The 23,208-nt window shown below is 33.2% G+C and overlaps 1 protein-coding gene across 1 annotated transcript; it reads right to left on the reverse strand.

Moving 5' to 3' along the window:
- Nucleotides 1-1,254: 1,254 nt before the first annotated feature.
- LOC123659108 (protein kinase C-binding protein 1-like) lies at nt 1,255-23,047 on the reverse strand. The gene is made up of 20 exons (XM_045594374.1): nt 21,539-23,047; nt 21,010-21,239; nt 20,397-20,481; nt 18,014-18,194; nt 15,567-15,737; nt 14,600-14,775; nt 13,606-13,716; nt 12,048-12,169; nt 11,643-11,747; nt 10,096-11,564; nt 9,416-9,699; nt 8,806-8,985; nt 7,105-7,230; nt 6,193-6,337; nt 5,448-5,571; nt 4,678-4,801; nt 4,150-4,215; nt 3,501-3,597; nt 2,377-2,480; nt 1,255-1,931 (listed from the first exon to the last, which is right to left on the reverse strand). Exons 1-20 carry the CDS (start codon nt 23,045-23,047, stop codon nt 1,797-1,799), a joined length of 5,544 nt encoding a protein of 1,847 aa, XP_045450330.1. The 3' UTR covers nt 1,255-1,796.
- Nucleotides 23,048-23,208: the final 161 nt, after the last annotated feature.

The following is a 23,208-nucleotide window of genomic DNA, read 5'->3' on the forward strand; positions in this document are numbered from 1 at the left end:
CACTTCAAAACCCATGTTAAATAGGTGGGTAATGTAACAATAATATTTACAGTTACGGCATCATAACATTCCTTGGCGACGCGACCACATTGCATGAATTATTATTTTCAAAAATATACAAATACGATGATATAAATATTACTGGAAAATCACATTAATACAGGAAAAATTACTTACTTTCATAGCAAGAGTTACTTTAAAAGCACAGAAGTTTTAACTTATAATTTTACCAGTCTCAAATGATCGTAAATTATTGAAGGTACTTCTTATAAAATAATCAAGTGTTCACTTAAAACATTATATCTATATGTACATTCTGAACATAAAAACTATGCCTTAATGTCTTACAAACTAACATATGAAACTTAAAATCCATCCGTCATCGTCATCTATGACTATAATAATTATAAAATATTTACATTATAGTACTTAAACTAACAATATTTAAAACATGGCTCATTATAGCGCTGACGTTTTATATTTTTCTTAATACGATGAGTATAGGGAAATGTGTATTTATCGAACAATATAATGTTAATGAATTTATCTCCATTTTAAAATTATTTCTAATAAGTAGTGTATTGAAAATTTTCAGAAGTCAGAAAAAGGATGAATTATTCAATGTAATTATCATACATATTTCACATCAGCCTATTATAATTCTTAACTCCAGATGGTCAAAAGGCACAAAAAACAAATACTTTTCGAAGTCAATATGTATACATCGTAGTAACTTTATACTAATACTTAAAATAAAATAAAATCAACAGATAGTAATTTATTATACGAGCAATAGTAGGCATTCATGAAGAAATTTTGAATTTGGTTCGAAATTTGGGTATTGGAAACCGCTAATTACTTCAAAAATATATTTTTATAAATATATAGATTAACATTTAACTTGGCAAATCTGAGAAGCAGCATTTAATCTTAATAATAATAGGCAATATTTATGCTAAATAATTGTTTTCTTATTCGAGTCCACTGACAATAAAATTACTTCTAGCTTTGTGCCAGTTATACATAATTTTATATATATAAATACAAAATAAATCATTCTTGAATTTTCTCTTTTAGAAACATAAAAAGTTATCATTATTTTCGTTCAAAAGAAACAGAATTATAGTACATAAAGGGGCTGCTCTAAAATATTTTTTGTAAGCTGTGTATTTAAGTGGCCTATGCCCAGCAGTGGGATATTACAGGCTGAAGTGCGTGTATGTAGACAGGAATTTATTTGAAAAGTCCATTTGATTCCTTTTAATAATTGTATTTATCATTTACTTGATCGATGCATATAATCTCTTGTTACAATACATAAAATTAAACAGTTATACCCACTTATGTCTGTTGGATAATATATAATAGAAAATAATGTTTTTGATGTCTTTTGTAATATACATACCTAATTATAATCAGATTTGACTAACAATTTGTCAATTATTTTAATTATTTTCTTCTTCTTCTTTAGGGTAATGGCTTTCAATAGTGCCATGAGCATGAGCACAGATGATTTCGCCAATGTCACATAGAAGTCAATTATTTTTATTTATCTATCTTACAGAGACGTTACCTTTCTGACATGCTTATGTATTTACATATAATACTCGCGACACATTTCCAAAGCTTAAACGCTTTACTTACTAAATTCAATCATGGCAATATACATACAACAATTTAGCAACAACATTCAATTTGAACACTAAATTCATCAATTTTTAATGTTCTTTTGCCATACTTGACACTTCACAAACACTTCTAAGCTTGGTTTATCACTATGAATTATCATATGTTTTTCATGTGTAGTACTGTATGGTGTGCGTGCGTCTTGATGGAGTCACTAAGGGCTGGTTTCCTGTACCAGCGCCTACGATTAGATATCCACCCGACGTTACCACTTTCTTAGCGGCATTTTCTTCATTGTTCATTATCTGTGAAATTAATAACGAGAATCTTTAATATAAAGGTTTTATTAGAATAAATTTTTCTAAGCTACCATAAATAAATTAATTATATCCAGATACCATAAATGGGCAGATAAGAAATACCATCACAACTATAATTAATATATCAACTAATAACTATAATTAAAAATCGCAAAACTGTTACTAAATATAAGAATATCAACTAAAAATTTTAAAAAGAATATAGACACCATTACGTATTATAATAAAAATTGGATATACATAAAAGCTAAATTATAACATACACAAATATACATAGCATAAAAAGAAAAGAGCTAAAAACTACACTTACTTAAACACCTTAGAGAATTTTTAACTATTCTAAAACTTTTTTCCTAATGAAACAACATCCATGCAACTGATGTCACGATGTTAGTACAAAATAAAACAGAAATAACAAAACTATACATACTTGTTTGTTTATGATTAACGGTGATACCTGCTGTGTTCCGGTTGGCTTGTACGTGCCCACACATTTCACTGTTTGATTCCCACTCTGGTCCTCAACCATACTCACTGGAAATGTTTACAAATATATATAAAACAAAACAACAACTATTATCGATATTGTGAAAAAAAATTCTTATAGATTAAATAATATAGATATAAATTTTAACAAGAATTTCAATTAATTAATTTTCAAAGAAATTTATTCAATAAACAAATTAAATTAAAATGGAGACAGAGGACTAGCCCAGCAGTAAGACATTACAGATTAAATAAATTAGTAATGAAATGTATAAATAATCATACTCATTACAGAAAAATATCATTTTTTTTATAAATATAAATAAGCAATTACATATATTAAATTTTAAATGTATGCTAACCGTTTTTGTATCCATTTGCTTTGTGGGACATTGTGTGAATGCATTAAATGAAAGAAGAAAAAATTATGTTCCTTTATAATTTGAACATTTTTAGTTTATGCTATTCTACTATTATTACTGCTATTCATCATCATCATCATCATCACTTCAGCCTATTTCAACTGCAGGACATAGGCCTCCACAAGTTCACGCCAAAAATGGCGCGAACTCATGTGTGTTGCCCACGTTACCACGTCATTCACCACGCTGGACAGGGTTGGTGACCATAGGGCTGGCTTTGTCGCACCGAAGACGCTGCTACCCGTCTTCGGCCTGTGTATTTCAAACTTAGCAGTTGGATGATTATCCCACCATCGGTCGGATTTTTAAGTTCCAAGGTGGTATGCGCTATCCCTAAGTGGCATCTTACGACACCCACGGGAAGAGAGGGGGTGGCTATAATCTTTACTGTCGTAGCCACTGCTATTATTCACACTAATATTTTGTACAAGTTACACACTGTAAGTTTGTGTACTGCAAAATCATTTTTATCGGACTTCTGAAATCAGGATATCAAAAAAAAAAACCTTAAAAATATACCATTGTTTACATTAAGATCAAATCACATTTTAAAAAGAAAATAAGCCTTCTCAAAATCATTCTACCCAGATAAAGTAGCGAGTTCTAGGTAACCTACTATCACAAGTCCTTGGTAACCTAATAATACCTATTATTGAAGTCTTCTGTTGTTGTGCATCTTGAGCAAAAACGCGCGTGTGGGCGACCTTTCCTCCCACAGTTAGTGTCGGCGCCTGTGAGTTCTTCTGTAACACAGATAAACAAATATCTATAGCATACACCATCGCTTGTTCCTTTAACTTTTCATGCTTATCTATCTATAGGTAACAGCCGTCTGATATAGCTACATTTTTTTTTATCGATAAATTTACATACAAATCTATACAAATATAATTAGCTGAAAAGTTTGTTTGTTTGTTTGCGAACATCTCAAAATGCGATAACCTCAGGAAATGGTTCGAATTAAAAAAGTTATTCTGTGTTGGATAGTCTATTTTTCGAGGAATGATATAGGCTACATAAAATTTTAGTACGTGGTTTTCTTAAATTAACGCGAGTGATGCGGGGCACAGCTAATAAGTACATATACATAAATAAATATATATTATATTTCACACAGACTCGGAGCGGGATCAAACCCACAACCCATTACCCATTAAAAGGCCTTTTAAAGATGGAGTTAGGTATACTATTTTTTTTAATGTGAGAATCAAATAAGACCTAATATTATTTATGCCTTAAACTAACTTCTAGAACTTTTACATAAATTAAGAATTATTTTTACAAACATCACTTACTGGGAGATTCTCGGGAGCTGGTTGCAGTCTTTTCTCTATTAAATTTGAATTATCGTTGGTATTATCCTGCAAATAATAAAATACTATGTTTATACCTATATATAGCAATCTCATATACTTATAGTTGCCTGTAAGTAATCGCTTTTAGTGGCAAGGGTAAGTAAATGTAAAATGTTATTTTATGTGCAATAAAGTATAAAATAATTAATTAAATCATCCAGATCATCATGCATATCAAAAATATGGTGTGGTCGTGGATTCAAATGTCATTTTTAATTTAAATTTTGTCTTAAAACAAGTAAAAGTAACTAAAATATTTAAAGGTATAAAATATTTTAAGATATTTATCGAAAATTAAACACTTCGTGTGTGATGCGGAAAGTGGTCCAAGCTTTTTGCATCGTTCAGTCGGAACAAAAAATAGTTATGTTAGGTGTAAAAATAAAAATAAATAAAAAGTAAGTCAAAGCTTAATATCTATGCCGATATCCACACAATTAGTAGTACAGTCTAGTTAGCTGATCATACTTGGTTCTTCTGCTGCGTGCAAACAGCGAAGTGTTGCTGCCAATGAGCTCGTTGGCACGGATAGTCGCAGTACGACGTGTTCCAACAGCAGTAGAATTGAGCTTCTTGGTTGCAGTTGGCACACCTGAGGAAATACATTTATATGCGTTAATTAGGTGTTTTCTTTTGAAAATATTGTATAGCTCTATGGGCTAGTTAGCTAAAACTAAACAATTTTGGCACTAAATTATCTTTTTCAGCTCATCTCTTTTGGTATCATTGAACCAAATGAATTAATAAGGAAACAATATACACAGGGTGGATACAGGCAATAAAACACACTACACATTATTTCTAAACTTAATTTCAATTTATGTTTTTTTTATATAACTGGGTCGGTAAATAAGCGTATGGTCCACCCGATGGTAAGGGATTACCGTAGCTTTTTCTGTAACATGAGAAGCATCGCAAGCGCGTTGCCGACCCTATTCCCAATTCCCCTCAGGAGTTCTGGTCACCTTACTCACCAACATGAACACATCGCTTGAAAACAGTATTATTTAGCTGCGATCTTCTGTAAGGTCAAGGTACTACCCCAGTCAGGCTGCTCCATGTATTGAGCAGAAAATTTCCAGCTGTACTCTACCTCAATTAATGTCTATATTGTGTCTAAGCTATTACTTCTATTTGACCGACCTTTTGTACATAGTATTATGAGTACGATAACTTATTTCGCTAGTATCCAAGCCGTATATACTCTTAAATTAAATGCAAGCAGTTAAATAACTTACCACTGTTTGGCCTTGGCAGCTTTAACGGCAGTTTCTAGTTCGACTTGCGCATTCCTTCGCACCTCACTGATCGCCCGAGACTTATCCTTTTCGAAAGATGCTCTCATTTCCGTTATGGTAAGTTCTAAAAGTAAACGAAATAATAGAAAACGGCCATCGAATCGTCATTTTACAAAATAAAATTTTATTTATCGTTAAAAGTGAAGCTAGTACCAATTCGGAATGTAAATTCTACAAAGAAGAATCGGCAAGTAACTCTTTCCACAAATAGTAGTACAGAAAGAAAAAAAAGTATAAAGATACACTGACAGCATACAAAGGAGGTCTTATTGTTTTAAGCAATCTCTTCCAGACAATTCAGGTGAGTGAAGATTAGAATAATACAGTGCGGGATAGCGTAAAAGTAGGTAGATATAAATATAAAACGTCTATAATGAAACGAGTTTTTTCGGATTTTATCGCGGTTGATTAAGTTTTGTAGATGACCGACGTTTCGGATACATATACAGCAACCTTGGTGAGTGGAGGACTTTTCATTATAATTAATTGAATGAAATTCGCGTAAACATTAGAAAACAATAGGTATAAAACGTCTTGTTGAGATGGGTATTGTTTTCGTTTTTTATTTTTATTTATTTTACAGTTAATTATATAATTAACGCTCTCGTCATTAATTCACTTACTCTCTTAGTCAAGCGTTTGTAAAAAAGTTTTATTTCAATAAGTTACATATAATGCCACTTACCATGGTTATGTTTAAGCTCTTTGATTTCCTGCTGATGCCTCCACTGCATTTGTTCCAGTTGTAACTTGAGAGTGGTCGCATATGACGTCGGTTCGTCAACTTTTTCTAACGAATCTTCTAATAGAGTCCGGAAGAAATCAGCTAACTAAAAAAGGCAAAATAGCAATTCTTTTACAAACAGCCTACCCGAACTTTGAATAATCTTATAATTTAGCCGAAAGCCGAGATAAGCCGTTTTTTACCCTTAAACCTCCTCTCTACCACTTCCCGACCTCAGATCGCCCGTAATTTATTTTTCCTTCCATTATTGTTCTATTCTTTCCTTCTTTCCTTTTACAATGGGTTTCATCCTACTATTATTTTTTTTTTTAACTTTTTACCATTTTCAAAGGCATAAAAGCATTGATTTATAGTACAAATGATAAAAAGAAAAAATCAGTTTTTAATTTTTTCAATATGGCGCACCGTTTTAAAAAATTCACCGAGGTCATTATTTTATTGAAAACTGAATGAGGAATTAAAAAAAAAAAAAATTGTTTCATATTTTTACTGTTATCGTAACGTCATGGCTAAAAATTAAAATTAAGAAATAACCTCGTTTTTTAAGGTTCTTATGAACCAATTTTATTCATATTTTTTTCTTAGAAGTTACCATCATGCCCCAAAACATATCCGGTATTTAATCAATCAATTCACAAGGTGCTGAGAATAACAATTTTTACTGATTTTCAGTATTTTCGATTTATTCGAAAACAGTAATAGATAAAAATCTAAAACTTGCAGAATCTTTCAGAGTACCAACATTTCCTGAAATTATGAGTCTGATACCTTCTGGGGCCGATTCGATATTCTTATTGTCCAACGACCCTTAAAAAATTAATAAAATTGTAAACAAACATAATTATCACTTACCTTGACAGCGTTCTGGTTTAATTTGGCAGTGAGTGGTCCAGCTGTGGATGGGGGTGGTACAGATCCTATGGGGGTGTTTGAGTCTAGAGGGTTGAGAAGCGCTGGTCGCTGTTGCAATCTTGGAGGCTGAGGGTATTATTAGTAATTATTAAAGATTAAAATATTTTTCTAAGAGAATAAGGTTAGATCAATCATATTGTAAGTGTCAAAAGTTAGGAGGTTTAGGAAAGGAAGGGGGACCGAGAACAAATCACACATAACTGCAGCTTTATTATTATTACTTTTTTTTTAGCTAAGTATAATGTTACACATTGTTATATGGCTATGTTTTTGATGTTGTCATTTTGTATCACTTCTGTTAAGGGGGTGGCTATCACTAAGTGATTAAACTCCATTAAATAAAAGATAAAAAAAAGATTTATTTTTTTATTTTACATATTTTATCACAATTCAGCCCGTGTCATCCCACAGCTGGGTATAGGCTTCTTTCTCTATATAGGAGAAGGATTGGAAGTTAATCAACCACGCTGCTCCATTGCGGGTAGGCAATATAACAATTATTGTATAGATATAGTTAATACTTAGGCTTTTGCATTTAAGAAAGCATAGTATGATGATGATGATAGTATGTAGGCATCAACATACGTTAATTATATGTTTTAAATTCAGGTACATAAAGTGGTAACGCTATTTGACGGATGAACGGTATCCAGCAGATAAGTTTTTGATGTATTATTCTTTATTACCATCAAATTCCACTATATTTATGAGATATATCAATTTGCAAATATGAAGCAAGTTATGGTTTATTGGTTAAGGAGAAACAGGTCCTAATAGCCTAGTCTACCTTTTGCTTTTAAAGTCTTCTCATAACTTATTTGCAGGATAAATAACCATAACCAGTGAAACAGGCCCATACTCCATTGAGAAGAGTGTTATAGCCTTACATTACTGAAGTAGGGCACAGCAGGAAAATTCCTGCTCAAAATATGGAGCAGCCCGACTGGGGGAGTACCTCGACCTTACAGAAAGATTACAGCTAAATAATACTGCTTTAAGGCAGTGTTGTGTTCCTGTTGGTGAGTAAGGGGACCAGAGTTCCTGGTCTGAATTGAGGATAGGGTCGGCAACGTGTTTGCGATGCTTCTGGTGTTGCAGACATCTATAAGCTACGGTAATCGCTTACCATCGGGTGAGCCGTACGCTTGTTTATCGACCTAGTTCAATATTTAAAAAATAATAACTATAGAGCGTTCAACGAGCCGAGATACCAAACGTAAACAAACAAAATGCGAGGTCATTCAACTATGCAGAGTTTTGTAACTTTTTTTTACATAAATTAAAAAAAGGAAAAATATATTTATATGTTGATAATTACTTAATTAAATATAATTATGTTATAAGATTGGATACTTCTTAAATAATAATTATCAAAATATAAAAATCACCCCGAGCGCTTCAGGACACGGAATGAAATAAAAATAAATAAATCAAAATCAAAGGGCCGTCCATGGTCCGAATGTTTTTAAAGCCAGTTAAAATATCGTTCGACCTTGCAGAGAGACGTGCAGCAGATAGCAAACAAACGAGATAGAAAGAGATAAACTATATTTTGTTTGTTCCGTCGTCGCTAGAAAAAATGATGGGCTTTGTTTACGTTTGGTATCTCATCTCGTTGAACAGACTTTAACAAAGCCTTACCTCTCCTGGAGTATTTTCAGTACTACTACTGATTGTAGTCGAGGGTTGTACTGGCACCGCTGGTATGTTAACAGCAGGCTGTAATTGTGTGCTCAATATTGGAGTAGGTTGAACTGAAGGTATGACTGGTGGGTTATTCCGTTCCGGTAAACCGTTGACGACTGGAGGTGACGACGTACCCTTTAAAAAAAGATATTTAAATAATAAATATATGTCATAGAACACTTTATTTTTGAATGAATGTTTTATTTATTATTTTCAATAAATATTATTTTACTAAAATTAAAGTTACCATTGTAAGGTGTGCGAAATCTAGAAAAGCAGCATTTTAGTATTAATAAAAATTATTGGTCTTGAAAATTAATGTCTTTGCAATTTTAATACAAATACACTATTACTATAACAAGCAGAAAGCCTCAATAGTAAAATTTCTTTTGTTTAAAGACATTTTTCGAAAGGTTGGCACTGCTCTTTGATTTTTTAGGGATTACAATATATTTTTCTTGGGAATGTGTCACTTGCGTCGTATATAAAAGAGTATTTACTAAATCCCTTAGATTTGTTTAATTACTTACAAAATACTTATTATATTAATTAATTAAAAACTTACATCAATACCACCAACTGACATAATCGGTTGCAAGCTAAACGTCCACTGTCCGTTTACAGATGTTATCAATGGCACAGTATGCACGTTAGTGGGAACTTGTCCAACTGTGGGACCTTGCCCCATAGTCGGAACTTGCCCTATAGTGGAAACTTGCCCAACAGTGGGCATGCATATCGTGTTTGTTGTGTTCGATGCTACGGTGGGCGTTGGAATTGTATTTGAGAGAGATGACGTCAGAGCACCCGGTATCAATGGTGTCGTCATTGTATTGACTATGCTGTTAGCTGAAATTATAAATTTGTCTATTAAATTTTATAGCTTACATTTGTACAAACACATTTGCCTTACGTTTTTGTGTTCGTTATTGTCAGGCTAATTTGAAAAAAATTAAGAGTTGTCACAAAAAGAAATAAAAACACGGCGGTAGAAAGCGAGTCAGTTGGTATATACCAGATTTGTTAAGAAAGTTCGAAAAATAAATCAGAATAAGAAGGGAAATCAAAATTAAAAGCACACTCACTAAATTAGTAGTCTACTAATTTATGTTATACCAACTATAGATACCATTATATAATAGCTCACAATTATGACCTCTATTAAGTCATTACATTTACTAGGAAAAATTAATTTTACCAGCAACACTAAACATAAAAATAAAATTTAAAGACATTGTAACTTACAATTGCTGGTATTTGTTGGTGCTTGAGGCCTCACATTCTGTGTGTTTGCCGTTCCATTGACAGTAATAGGTCTTGTCGGTCTGACCGGAGCTTGCGTACTTGGAGGCTGTATGGGAATATACACCATTGAATTTTTACTATTTAACTCCGATCTGCCATCGTCAACTTTTTTAGGTTGTGGAAACGTTTTCTTAGCTTTAACTCGAACTTCAGGTGGTTTCGATACAGTTTTCCTTGCAATTGGCGCAACGACTACTTTATTTATTCGTACGCTCCGTAATCCCGTACTTTGTGGGTTGACTGGACGAAGGTGGAACGCATTCATTAAATCCATTTTCTCCGATTGCCTGCCTGCATCATCATAGTCAATGGGTTCAGATTTTATCTCGACTTCGACCGTTTCAGCTGGTTTGTCAGGTTGTTTTTCCGGTGGTGATGTCATTCTGGCAAATGCGCGTACACCAACCCGTCCAACTACAGGAGTTTCTGTATCACTTCTAAGCTTCTGCAGTTTATTTACAGCCTCCTTCATATTACGAACGTTGTCAGTACTAGTTGGGGTAAATATACTTGAATCGCAATTTGCTGTAACTGTAGTGTCGTTATTTTTGGTATTTGTTGCTGTTTTAGTACTTGTTTCTGAATTCTGTGAAGTAGAAAGGCTACAGACACTACTAATTGTTGGAAGACCTGGAATAGTGCTCTTAGTGACTTCGCGTGCTATCACAGCTAACGACGTATCATCATCAATGTGACTTTTATCCTTAGAATTTCTTGGACTATCTGTTACATTAGATTTATTAGACTTATCTGAGATCTTATCTGTTTCAGTGTCTTTATTTTTTGAAATGTTCGTTTCCTTACTTTTATCTTTCGAGTTACTATTAGTGTTGTCCTTATCACTTTTCTTTTCTGTAGATTTTTCCACTTTTCCTCCTTGACTATTATTCACGGATCTGTTTCTAGAATTTCTCCGTTTTTGGGCTTTAGACTCTTGTTTTTCTTTTTCAACAGGAGTTAATTTATCTGATCTCATAGGCCTCAGCTTTGGCGTGGCTGATTTTTCATCTTTTTCTTTTGGGGTGCTTGTTCTAGTTGACTTCATTCTTATATTTATTTTTACGGGAGTTTTTTCAGCTGTGGGTTCCTTTTCTGTTAGAAGATTTGTTAATTCTATAACATTATTCTTAGATGTTGCTGATGACACTGTATCAATTTCATCAGTAGGTGTTTCTGTTATCTTATGAGTATCCTCAGTATTAGATTTATCTTCTGTCTGTTTTTCCTGTCTACTTTCTAAATCAGAGTCAACTACAGTATCACTTTTTTCGATGTCTACTTTTTTCCTTTTCTCGCAATTACTAGTTTCAATTATCGTAATAACTGCTTCTTCAAGTTCAGATCTACGGCGCTTCCTTGAAATCTCTTTTTCTTTAGGAAGACATACTTCTATTTCCATTGATTTATCTCTGCGAATTGAAAAGTATTATTTTGTTTTTTATAATTATGTAATCAATTTTACAAAATCTATCAAATTAATTGCTTACTTTTCAATGCAGAAGTCTTCTTCCCCTTCATCGCGAGCAATTTCTGCTCCATCTGCCATCTTTCTAGATGGGGTAGTTTGAAGTTCTTCATTTTCACTAATATCACTGAAAAAAGAGATTGTTTGATTAAAAACATATAGGTTAAGGCAGTGATCTATATCAATAAGAAATACAAGTAGAAGTAAGAAAGAATTAAGCAGATACATTTGAAAACGCTGCAGGAGAAAGTAAAGATATTGTATCCTTATTATAGGCAAATGTTTCTATTAGCAATGTAGATGTCGTGGTCTGAGCGAGTGTTTTATTGAAGTGTGTTATTGAACGCCTGACATAGAATTTCGTCTAGGAGCCGTTAATATGATACATGTACGTTTTTAAATATAGAAACGTTAAGTAAAAACTTACCCCTCGTTCACAGAACCCTTTGAACTTTTTGAATTTGATCTTCTCTTCTCTTTCGCGGGATTAGGTGATGAATTTGTCTTTTCCTTTATTGGATTTCTGAGTTCACCTTCAAATGACGGTATCTACGGAAATTTATAAATTATTAAGTACAAAAAATTATTTACACAAATTTGGTAAAAGGCTGAGCACAGTTGAGGCGCAAATCAGAAATATCCTTGAATCTAATCTTGAAAATCAAAATAAATTGTAAGGTCTGTTCAACGAGAAGCGATACCAAACGTAAACAAAGCCCATCATTTTTTCGTAGCGATGACGGAAGAAACTAAATATAGACTATATTTATCTTTTATCTCTTTCTATCTTGTTTGTTTGCTATCTGCTGCACGTCTCTCTGCGAGTTCGAACGATATTTTAAGTGGCTTTGAAAACATTCGGACCGCGGACGGCCCTTTGATTTTGTATTATTTATTTTTATTTCATTCCGTGTCCTGCAACGCTTGATTTTTATAATTATTATTTATATATATACATAATTATATTTAATTAATTATATTCGATTAATTATATTTAATTAATTATGTTTAATTAATTAATTATCAAAATATAAATATATTTTACATTTTAAAAATGTGTGTAAGTAAAAAAAAAAGGTTACCAAACCCTTCATTGTTGTGCATTAATTTGGTTTGATTACGTTTGGTATCTCGGCTCGTTGAATGCACTATAGTTACGTATTTCGTTTAAGCCCTTTAAATTTTAAACTATGATATATCTATGACTTTAAAGACAGGAGACTTATCTAATTTACTATACATAATTTTTAAATTAATTTTGAACCCATTTGCTGGGTACCTCAATAATGAAATGAAATAATCATTGTGTTTGCTCACAAACGAAATAAAAACCGACTTCAATTATATCGACACGTAATACAACGTTAAGTACACGAAAAAATAGTCAAGTAAATTTCGATCAAATTGAAATCAGACCAAAAGACAAGCATCCGCTTTCGATCAAGAAAAGAATCATCAAAATTATTTATAAAGAATAAACTGCTACCATAGTGGATAATACAGCTAGCTCACTACGTTATAGTAGATGCATACTTGGATCTATTCTTCACTGAAGTAGTATTAATTAAGTCAGATAGATGGCGTTGACGTGGCGTGGCATGGCATTGCACCGTCTCATAAATACGCGGCATTAAAGATTACTCAAAAAGTGCTTATTATATATCGATCATATTTAAATGGAACCACATGACAAGTATTAGCTTTTGATTTATAAATGAAACATCAAAATCGGTGCACTCAGTAAAATGTTATGCAGTTTTATACAACGTAGGTCGACGAAAAAATAGTCACGTAAATACGCATTATTAGATATCTTTAAAAGTTATTAGTTCCCAATTAAATTTTAATGAGACCACATGACACGCAACAACTTTCACTTAAAACCAAATTCATCGAAATCGGTCAACTCATTCATAAAAAAAAAAACAATCAAATTGAGAACCTCCTCCTTTTCTTTGGAAGTTGGTTAAAAAATAGGTACTTACCATCATTTTCAGTTGTTCCGTTAGTTTTGTTGGATCAAACGGTGTTTTAAACGGCGCGTATAGAAATTTACCATATTTTCGAGAAATGTTACGGATGTGCTGCTCCGCTTCCTAAAATAATGACGAAATTAAAAGTTACAAATAATTAATTGGTAAAATACTTTAAAATCTTACATTGTATAAGAAAATGTATCCAAAAATAAAAACTAAAATTAATTTGCAAGTGTACTATGATGTCTTTTTCTTTTCTTGCTGCACATCAACGACCTGCTCAAACCCGGAACCTTTGGGTATGCAGATGACAGCATCATTGTCGAGCGTTAGTGTCCGACGCGCGATTGAGTGGGTCGGAGGTCCAGTCACTGAGGGAAGCCATGATTCAGCGTCTGAACTTGTCCCTTAAAGCTGTCTCTGATTGGGGTGACGCAAACCTGGTCAAGTTCAACGCCTCTAAGACCCAGGCGTGTCTCTTTTTGGCAAAGCGGAGTCCTTTTCACTTTACTCCCTATTTTCGAGGTGTGCCCATGCCCATATCTGGCGTTACTGTATCATCTACCCTCAGTTTTGGCTCATACATAGAAGCAAAGGCTCGAACAGCTGCCAAAAAACTGGGCGTCCTCTCGAAGGTGAGACAGTACTTCACTCCGGAACAGCTTTTAAATATATACCAAGCTCGAGTTCGATTTGTTGTGAAACTGCTTTCCGCTATTCCGGGACAACGGGTTCGATTCCCATCTGAGTTTCTATGTATATTCATGGAACAAAATGCTTAATTATAGCAGTCGGCTGTTATATATAACACAAGCATTAAGTTGCTTACATAGGAACATACGGCCATGTGTTAATTTTTTAAGATATAGAATATTATTATATAGTGGATATCGCCATTTTTATAATATATTATAATAGCGTTAACGGAAACCAGTAAAACAGGTCCTAAATATAAGTACTAACTAAAGGATATAACTATTAACTAAAGGATAAATAACATTACCTGCATGCTATCAAGTATATCCTGTCTCTTTGTTCTGAAATTGTTGGGATCTTTCTCGCAGTACAGGAAACAGTCCCTCGCGGGTACCCAGGCTCTGTCGTGGGCGCCGAAGAAACGAACGTCGACTAAACCTGCACTGTTGACTGACATACCTTTTGCCGGCCAGTAGGGAAAACCTGTACAACAACATACAACCTTTTATAATATTTCGGGTTTTTAAATACTGTATTCACTGAAATAAATAGGATTAGATGTATTGCAAATAATAATTTTTAATATTAAAGATAAATTTCTGAAATTCTCATCACTGTATACAATCGTCTGTATACCAATTCTGGAGAAAAACTCTATTCTACAAAAAATCTGGAGCAGCTCGACTGGAGAAGTACCTTGTTCTGATAGAAGATCGCAGCTAAATAATACTGCTCTCAAGTAGTGCTGTGTTCCTGTGGTGAATAAGATGGCCAGAGATGGTGAGGCTGGGGTCGGCAACGCGCTTGCAATGCTTCAGATGTTGCATTTAGCCTGTATCAACCCACTGCTCATAGGGGGCATAGGCCTCTTTTTTGACGTAGGAGAAGGATTGGAACTTAATCCACCGTGCTGCTCCACTGCGGAATGGCAGATAAGTTCCCTACGAGTAATGATAGCTATTAGGTATTTATGATAACAACCAGGACCGACGGCTTAACGTGCTCTCCGAGGCATAGTGGGGTGACCTACAAGGTCAGATTTATAAACCGTTAAGGAATATTTGTACAAATACAAATATCCACCCCGAGGGGTATTCGAACCAGCAAACCATCGTTTTTAAGCGACTACGCACACCATTATATAAGAGCGATTGTTTGCTTCAGATGTTGCAGGTGTCTATAGGCAACGGTAATCACTTATCATCAGGTGAGCCCTAAGCTTGTTTGCTGACCTAGTTGTATTAAAAAAATCAAAATAATTAATAAATAAGTACCTTTAAGTTTAGCCCATAACAGCATATGCGGTGTGGTGCAGACGTCAGTGAACCAGGTAGGTCTGCGAGCGTGAGCTGCCGCATAGCATTCGGGACACGCTTCGATCTCCCCCATCTCTGCTCGACACGACCGCACCAGAGCCCGGGCTCCCCCCGTTAACTTCGATTGTACTGGAAATTAAAAATATATATTTCGACACCAGCAATTTATACTAAGCTAACTCATAAAAGAGAACTTTACAATAGAGGCTTATAAAAGGGATAAACGTGATACCTTTTATATTAATTAAGAAACTTATTTGAAATTTGGTATCTTTAATAGTTAATTTATTTATTGCAATTTCAGAATTTTTATTATTACAAAAAAAAAAAAAAACACGTTTATTCAAGTTGCATTAAGAAAACCAACTTATCGAAAATTCGAGTTGGCGTAGTATAAATTGTTGGTGTCGATTTTATATGTATATATTAATATGTGAAGCAAAAACTTTGTACCCCTTTTTACGGAAATTGCTCGGATGGAGGAGTATGAAATTTCGCACACTTATAGTTTATATAGAGTGCAGAATGCTAATTTTTTTTTTAATTATGCATGGAAGAAATCAGCTAAATATAAAAAGACTACTTTCTAAAATTAATTTTATCGTACCACTGAAATCAGTACGGCATTATACACAACTACCTCTGGTATCCACAAATAACTGCCAAAATGCTTTCCTGTGGCGTGGGAATTTGGCAATTTTGATGTATTCAGTTCGGGTGTGGTGGTGGCGAGGCGAGTATTGAGCCAGAATTTCTTTGCATTATTTAGTTGATATATATGTATTGTTTAAAAAAGGTTAAGTAATATCTTGACATGCAGTTACTCTGTCCGCATTATATGTTTATTTATATGCTAGTTCTTATACGTGAAGACCTATCATTAACCATAATGTTTTTTAGTTCAATTGCTATGTATTGTTATTTGTGCTGTTGGTTTTCCGAATATTAAAAAAATAAATAGAAAGACGAAATAGCAACTCTTTTACAAACATCCTACCCGAACGGTAAACTACGAACATAGTAATATCTAATAGTTGTTTTTACCAAACCTCAAAAAAGGAGGAGGTTCTAAATTCAACAGTTTTCTCTTATTTTTGTTACCTCGTAACTTTTCATTAACAACCGCTTTGGTGTAGTGGTGCAAATAGCCGCTAAAGCACAGCAGTTTGCGGGCTCGATTCCCGCTCGGTACAGATATTTGTATTTGTACAAATATTTGTTTCCAGTTTGAGTGTCTGTCCCTGTGGATCTAGCCACCGTGCCTCGGAGAGCACGTTAAGCTGTCGGTCCCGGTTGATATCTTATAAACCTGATAACGATCGTTACTCCTACTACCTAACTATAGTAGGAAATGTAACCTCCAACCTGCAGTGGAGCAGCGTTTTGTATTAAGCTCAGACTCTTCTACATAAGAGAACGAGGCCTATACCCAGAAGTGGGATGTTACGGGCTGAATCGTGATTATCTCTATATCTTGAGATATTATTTTCGGGCGTCCGTGTAATTGTTCATTTTTGGTGTCCATTTTTTTAACTACTTCAATAAAAAAAAAAAAAAAAGCTCAATTGATTTTTTTAGGTGTGTACCATGGGTTTTTTACTAGGAGTAACGATTTTATTCATACTTTTTTTATTCAAGGTGGCACTTGTCATGTGGTCCAATTAAAAGTTGAGCGATATCTGATGAGTAGTTGTTGAGTCATCCCTAAAAAGTGTACTTTACTAACTTTGCAATGGAAATTAACGTCATCGGCTCTCGAAGTTTTCGCATCGCTGTATATGGTGAAAACCGATCCAGCTATTTGAAGAGTATCAGATATATATTTCAAGAGATTAAGAGTATCAGATCGTTTCCAAAATGATGTAAAGTATTTTCGGCAAATGGAACTATGGTTTTTATTTTCGTATTAGTTTTTGAGTATAGAGTTCTTTAAATTTTTTTTATTTAACATATCGTAATTTAATGTATACCTTTTGTAACCTTCCTGTATACCTTGTTATAGATATATATTATATTCCTCCCTGTTTTCCGCTATCAGTATATTTATTTCAATGTAAATTTAAAAAAATAGCAACTAGTTGCCTATAAACTATGGATGTGCCCAATCGCTGCTTTATGGACTAGAGTCAACTAAAGTCGGTTTTATATGGTATTCTAATTATGACTAGAGTCCGACTAGATGACCTTTTTTTGGCAATTCTTTTTGTTCTGACTCTGGTATACTCGAGTCAAAATAAATTGGTACTCCGGTATACGAGTCCAAAGCAGAAATCAAGTCTTACTCGAATCAAACCGTACTCGACACATCGCTACCACACATACCTAAACACATGTATTAAGTCATTTTCTTAAAAACAGACGTCCGTGTGTGTATATTAAGATATTTATTTTTTAATTTATCTTACGTGTATTAAATATGATGCTATTGTGCAATATCCACTGCGCGTCCGCTAGGAAAGCTTCTGTGCTGCCATAAAGCCCTTTAGCAATGTTTTTCTTCATTAGAGTGAGGTCCATCGGGTGAACGACGTATTTTTCGTAGTCGGGGAATGCTTCCCGGTCTACGGGATTAATGAACGGTTCCACCTGAAATATGAATTAAAAGAAATTGTTATTTTTTCAATGCCAAAGTTTTTAGGTTATACATAATAAGGAAAAGCAGTTGTTTTTATAGGTTATGTAAATTGATTGTTAAATTTAAATTACACATCTAAAATAAATAAAAGTCGAATCCGGGTCTTGGCATGACATGGGTGCTAATAAAAATAATAAAATAGTCATTAATTTATTACGTTTATGACGTAATTTTTTTGTCATATTGCATTTCCTTTTGTTTCCTAAATCAATCTACATTTCCATTTCGTTAATATGTTAACTACCTTTTAATTTCAAATATAACTTCTAGATGTACGAAGTTGAACCAATTTTTTATTTATTTATATGTCAGATAAGACATAATACTTCATTGTGTATTTCAAAGATGAAGATAGTTTAGCCTCCATATCTCACAAGGGATAAATAAACAGCATAACAGAAGAAATATATAGGTACATAATATTTCATCGTAATATTTTTAAATTAATTTGTATAGTAATTCAAATAAATAGATAAGTTGTTTGCTTGTTCAACTTTTGTTAACTTTAGTTGTTGTGTTTGGGTTTCTTCATAGGCATGCACATGCCTATAGTAGAAGAAAATAGCATGTTATATCTACCTATAATATGTATGTCTATATAATTTAGTTTTCGTAACGGTAAGTTTGCGCTATTAGCGAAATGTTATTTTAAAACGTCATATTTATAATTTTAAGCATTGAATGATTTATTTTTCTCTTTAGAAACGTAATATTTTCGGATGTCATAAATCAATAAACATCGTTGTTGAGATCTATCTTGCTCATAGGAAGGTATGACAAATACCACGCTAAAAAATGCAGAACAACTGAACAAGTGAAACACACCGATCTACGTTACATCGCATCGTTTATTATTATTAGCACGGAGTAAGAAAGAGACGACAATATAGTTTCTACTTATCGATTAGTTCGCATTAGAAAGGGACAGGTAATACCAGTAGCCGTCTGTAGATAAGTACCAAGGTCATTTCACTAAGCATATTCCGACGTGTTTACGTTTTGTATCGCATATTTTTATATGTAGCCTGCTTGCTATAATCACGTACGGTAAAGTTTACCATTTCAAACATTCTAAACTATTTATAATGACGACAAATATTATATCGAAATTTTACGTTTTATAAAAGACCGAATGGTTACACGTCATTCGAATGATCAAGAATGACAACTTTCAAAACTGGCGTCCATTTTGTCATATAAATTACGAACGTGACCTTCAAACTTAAAACACTAGTCTGAATAAAAAATCGGCTTACGGTGTATATGGACCCCCAGTAGACGTTTGCTGTATAGTCATAATTTATATTGTAAAATATCAAGTTAATTTTGAAAATTTGTAATAAAATATATATATTTCTATATAAAATGTAAAGAGTAAAGGGTATGTGTAAAAGCTGTTCATCAAATAAATATATTCAAAGAATATCAAGTGTGCTTTATACCACACGACTGAAGTAAGACTTATGAAACGTAACTCTTTCTATTTTCACAAACTTATATTTTCCTCTCAACTGTCGTTCGCCTCGCGCGATAACACTTTTCGTAACATTCTCGTCACACATTCATTACATACTTCATACTTCCTAAGTCAAGCGTGCGTAAAGGAGTTTTACTTCAAAAACTTACTATAAGCTAGAAATGTCGAGAAAAGGTCTTGTTACGCTTTTTCGACCTCGCTCTCATCCCGCTCAGTGCGTGTACCGCGCGCAATAAGGAACTTCGTTTCAATACTTAACTAAAAAAGTACTAAAATAGGTACTGTTAACTATGTATGATAGATATTTAATATGAATACATAGTTTAAATCACTTGTTAATATGAAAATTATTAAATTCTTAGCAAAACACTTTCAATTACGAATTTCCGCGTTACATAAATTGTACACCAATAGAAAAATATATACTGCAGTAGTAAAAATAAATGTTACATTGAACTATCATGATGAACAAGCAGATTATGATTATAGTAACATACTTTACCATATAATTTAGTCAGATGTTTGCTAATTTTATACACTACTATTCTTCTACTACTACAAAACAATACTATAAAACAAACCTTTTTGAGTCAATTAACATCCTTAAATTATAATTCATATTTATATACACAAAATTATTTATATAAGTAATTAAATTATAAATAATTTTATTTACCCCATTGAGATCCATCATCCTTTCCAAAGCATACTGCAATAGCTCACAGAGGTGACCTAATGAGATCTTCTTCATGGCTGGCGACCTGGAAACAAATATTTGCAGATGCGGATATAGCATTTTTACAAAAACTTTTTAATCTTTATAAAAACAATTATTAAATACTCAGTACTTGAGTTGTGCCTTGTGACATCTAATCGATGGCTCCTAAGTATACTGAGTCAACTAACAACTTTTAATAATTTAATTTTTTAAAATATTAATAACATTTACTTGATTTCCTACCTACCTATGTAAGAAAAAAATAAAGTTATTAAAAGTAGAGTTGACTCAGTATACTTAGGAGCCATCGTAATGTGCTTCAGTAAAATAAAATTTCAATAAATACATACTTAATTTTAATATTAAAAATGTGATATCAAATCATTATCATCTTTTACATTGCCATAGTTTTATGGGAAATGTATATGGAATATTAAAAGGTGATTTTTATATATCCTGACAAAAGGCTAATTTATTTATAAATAACAATTGAATAAGTTGTATTAGAACATAGATGCAACACGTAAGTTAATATTCAACACATAACATATTATATAATACTACTTCATACCTAGTCTCAGAGCTCTCAGCGTGTAACACAGCCAAACATTCAGGACAGACCCAAGTTTTTTCTGATGTTATTTTACTTCTCTCTGTGCCGGACAGACACTTGTAATGAAATGTCCGTGGACATACGGTACATTGCATAGGTGGGTGTCCTTTATCATTCACCACCTGTTCCACTGCCCAGTGACATCGCCAGCAATATGAGTCTGACCTTAGCTTAGTTAGTCCTTGAACCTGTGAACAAACAGTATATGTTATAGATAAAAATCGCAGTGTTACCCTGAACGATTTTTTATGAAATTTTTTGTATACATTCAGTATGTCTGAGAATAGGTCATAGGCTATTTTTTATATGTGATAATTCCATATGACAGACCATTTGCTAGATTAGCTATACAACTAACAGAATTGTAAACCATTTTATAAACTTTAATTGACTTAAAAAGAATGAGTGGTGTATTTTTTTAGGAATGTGATTATTTATATTATCAAACTAGAACATCAAGTTTTTGCCTTGATAAGTTTACACTTACAATTTCAGATTGTGAAGCTTCCAATTGTTTTTTCTTTTTTGGAGATGGTGACATGCTCTCACTACGGATATCCTTTTTATGTTCATCGACTTCTTCATCATCAGATTCCTTATGGATCTTACCCGTGACAGAATTAAGAAATTGTTTTACCTTATTCACAAATTCAGGATTCTGTGACCTCATAGACCTTTTTGGTGCCTTTTCAGACTTTTCACTACAATTACTTTTTTGTGAATTATTACTACTACGTCTGACCCCTTGTATTTTATCTGCCTCTATTGATGTATTTAAACTCACATTAGAACTATCTGGATTAACTCTTGACTTTCTAGTTTTACTTGTGAGCTGTGTACATTCGCTTATTATTTTTGATTCTTTTGCAGATTTTATTAGGGACTTTAGTTCTCTACTTATACTTTTATTATGCTCTTTTTCAGAAATATCAGAGTTTGTCTGAGAGTCATTTGACTTTTCACATATGTCAATTGAAGTATTAAAAACTATTTCATCTTTTTTATCATCCTTATTATCACCATCAAATGTTTCTATTCTTTCGTCGCTTGTCTGCGTGTCTTCTGTTGATTGAACAGGGGATTTGGTGTGTAAGCTTGTTTGAGGGATCGGGCTGGCAGAACTTTTAACATTTTCAGTATTGAGTTTATCCTTGTCTTCATTTAAATTCAGAGTCTCACTTGGAGAATCAACAATAATTTCATTATTCTGTAGTTCTGCCGATTTTACTGGTTGGCTAACAGACATTTCCTGGCTTTGCTCCTTTATTTGGACATCCTTAACAGGAGAAACTACTTTGAGTGTCTTCTTTAGATTGAGATCTTTAGTAGGGGAGATTATAATTTTGTGTGTTTGGCCTTTTTGCCTTACATCTATTATTTGAATATTTTTAGTAGGAGATATTACGGTCTTGTGAGGCTGAGTCTTACTGCTGATATCTATTATTGGAATATCTTTACTAGTAGCTTTCTGTATTTGAATATTTTGAATCAAATCTTTGTTAGGAGGATTGTTACACCTCTGAGGTTGGTTGTTTTCAGTGATATCCACTATTTGGATATCATCACTAGCCAAATCATTTGTTTTCATTGTGTTTATTATTTGATTTAAGTTGCTAGAAGAGTTGGCAAAATCTTGTGATTGTGCTTTTTGACTTACACTTATTGTTACAATGTCCTTAATGGGTGAAGTTTTCTGTGTTTGATTCTTATTGTTCATGTCAGTTACCTGGATCTCTGTATTAGGTGAACTTACAGTTTTCTGTGTTTGTAAGTCTGCCTGTGGAGAATCTTTTGTAGAGCGCGTTGAGTCATTATCATCAGACTTTGATGGTGATAACTTCTTATCACTAGGAGCTTCATTTTCCTCTTGAACCTTCTCCACAACAACAACCATTTCGACATCACCATGCGAACCGGGCAACTGCTGGGTCTCAGATACATCGCCAGTCGTGGAAGACACATCAGTCTCCATTTGAAGCCCAGGAGTCTCGTCCATTTCTTAAACAACAAAAAAAGTATTAAATTTTATTGAATAGACACTTGAATGAAAACTCTTTCAATCGCTTGTCATAAACAACGAAGATCAAAATATTGAGACCGGTCATTACCCAAGCCCAGCCATCTAGCCAGCTACTTACCTACCTACTTTCAATACAA

This window comes from Melitaea cinxia, chromosome 2 (assembly GCF_905220565.1).
Source record: "Melitaea cinxia chromosome 2, ilMelCinx1.1, whole genome shotgun sequence".
Lineage (NCBI taxonomy): Eukaryota > Metazoa > Arthropoda > Insecta > Lepidoptera > Nymphalidae > Melitaea > Melitaea cinxia.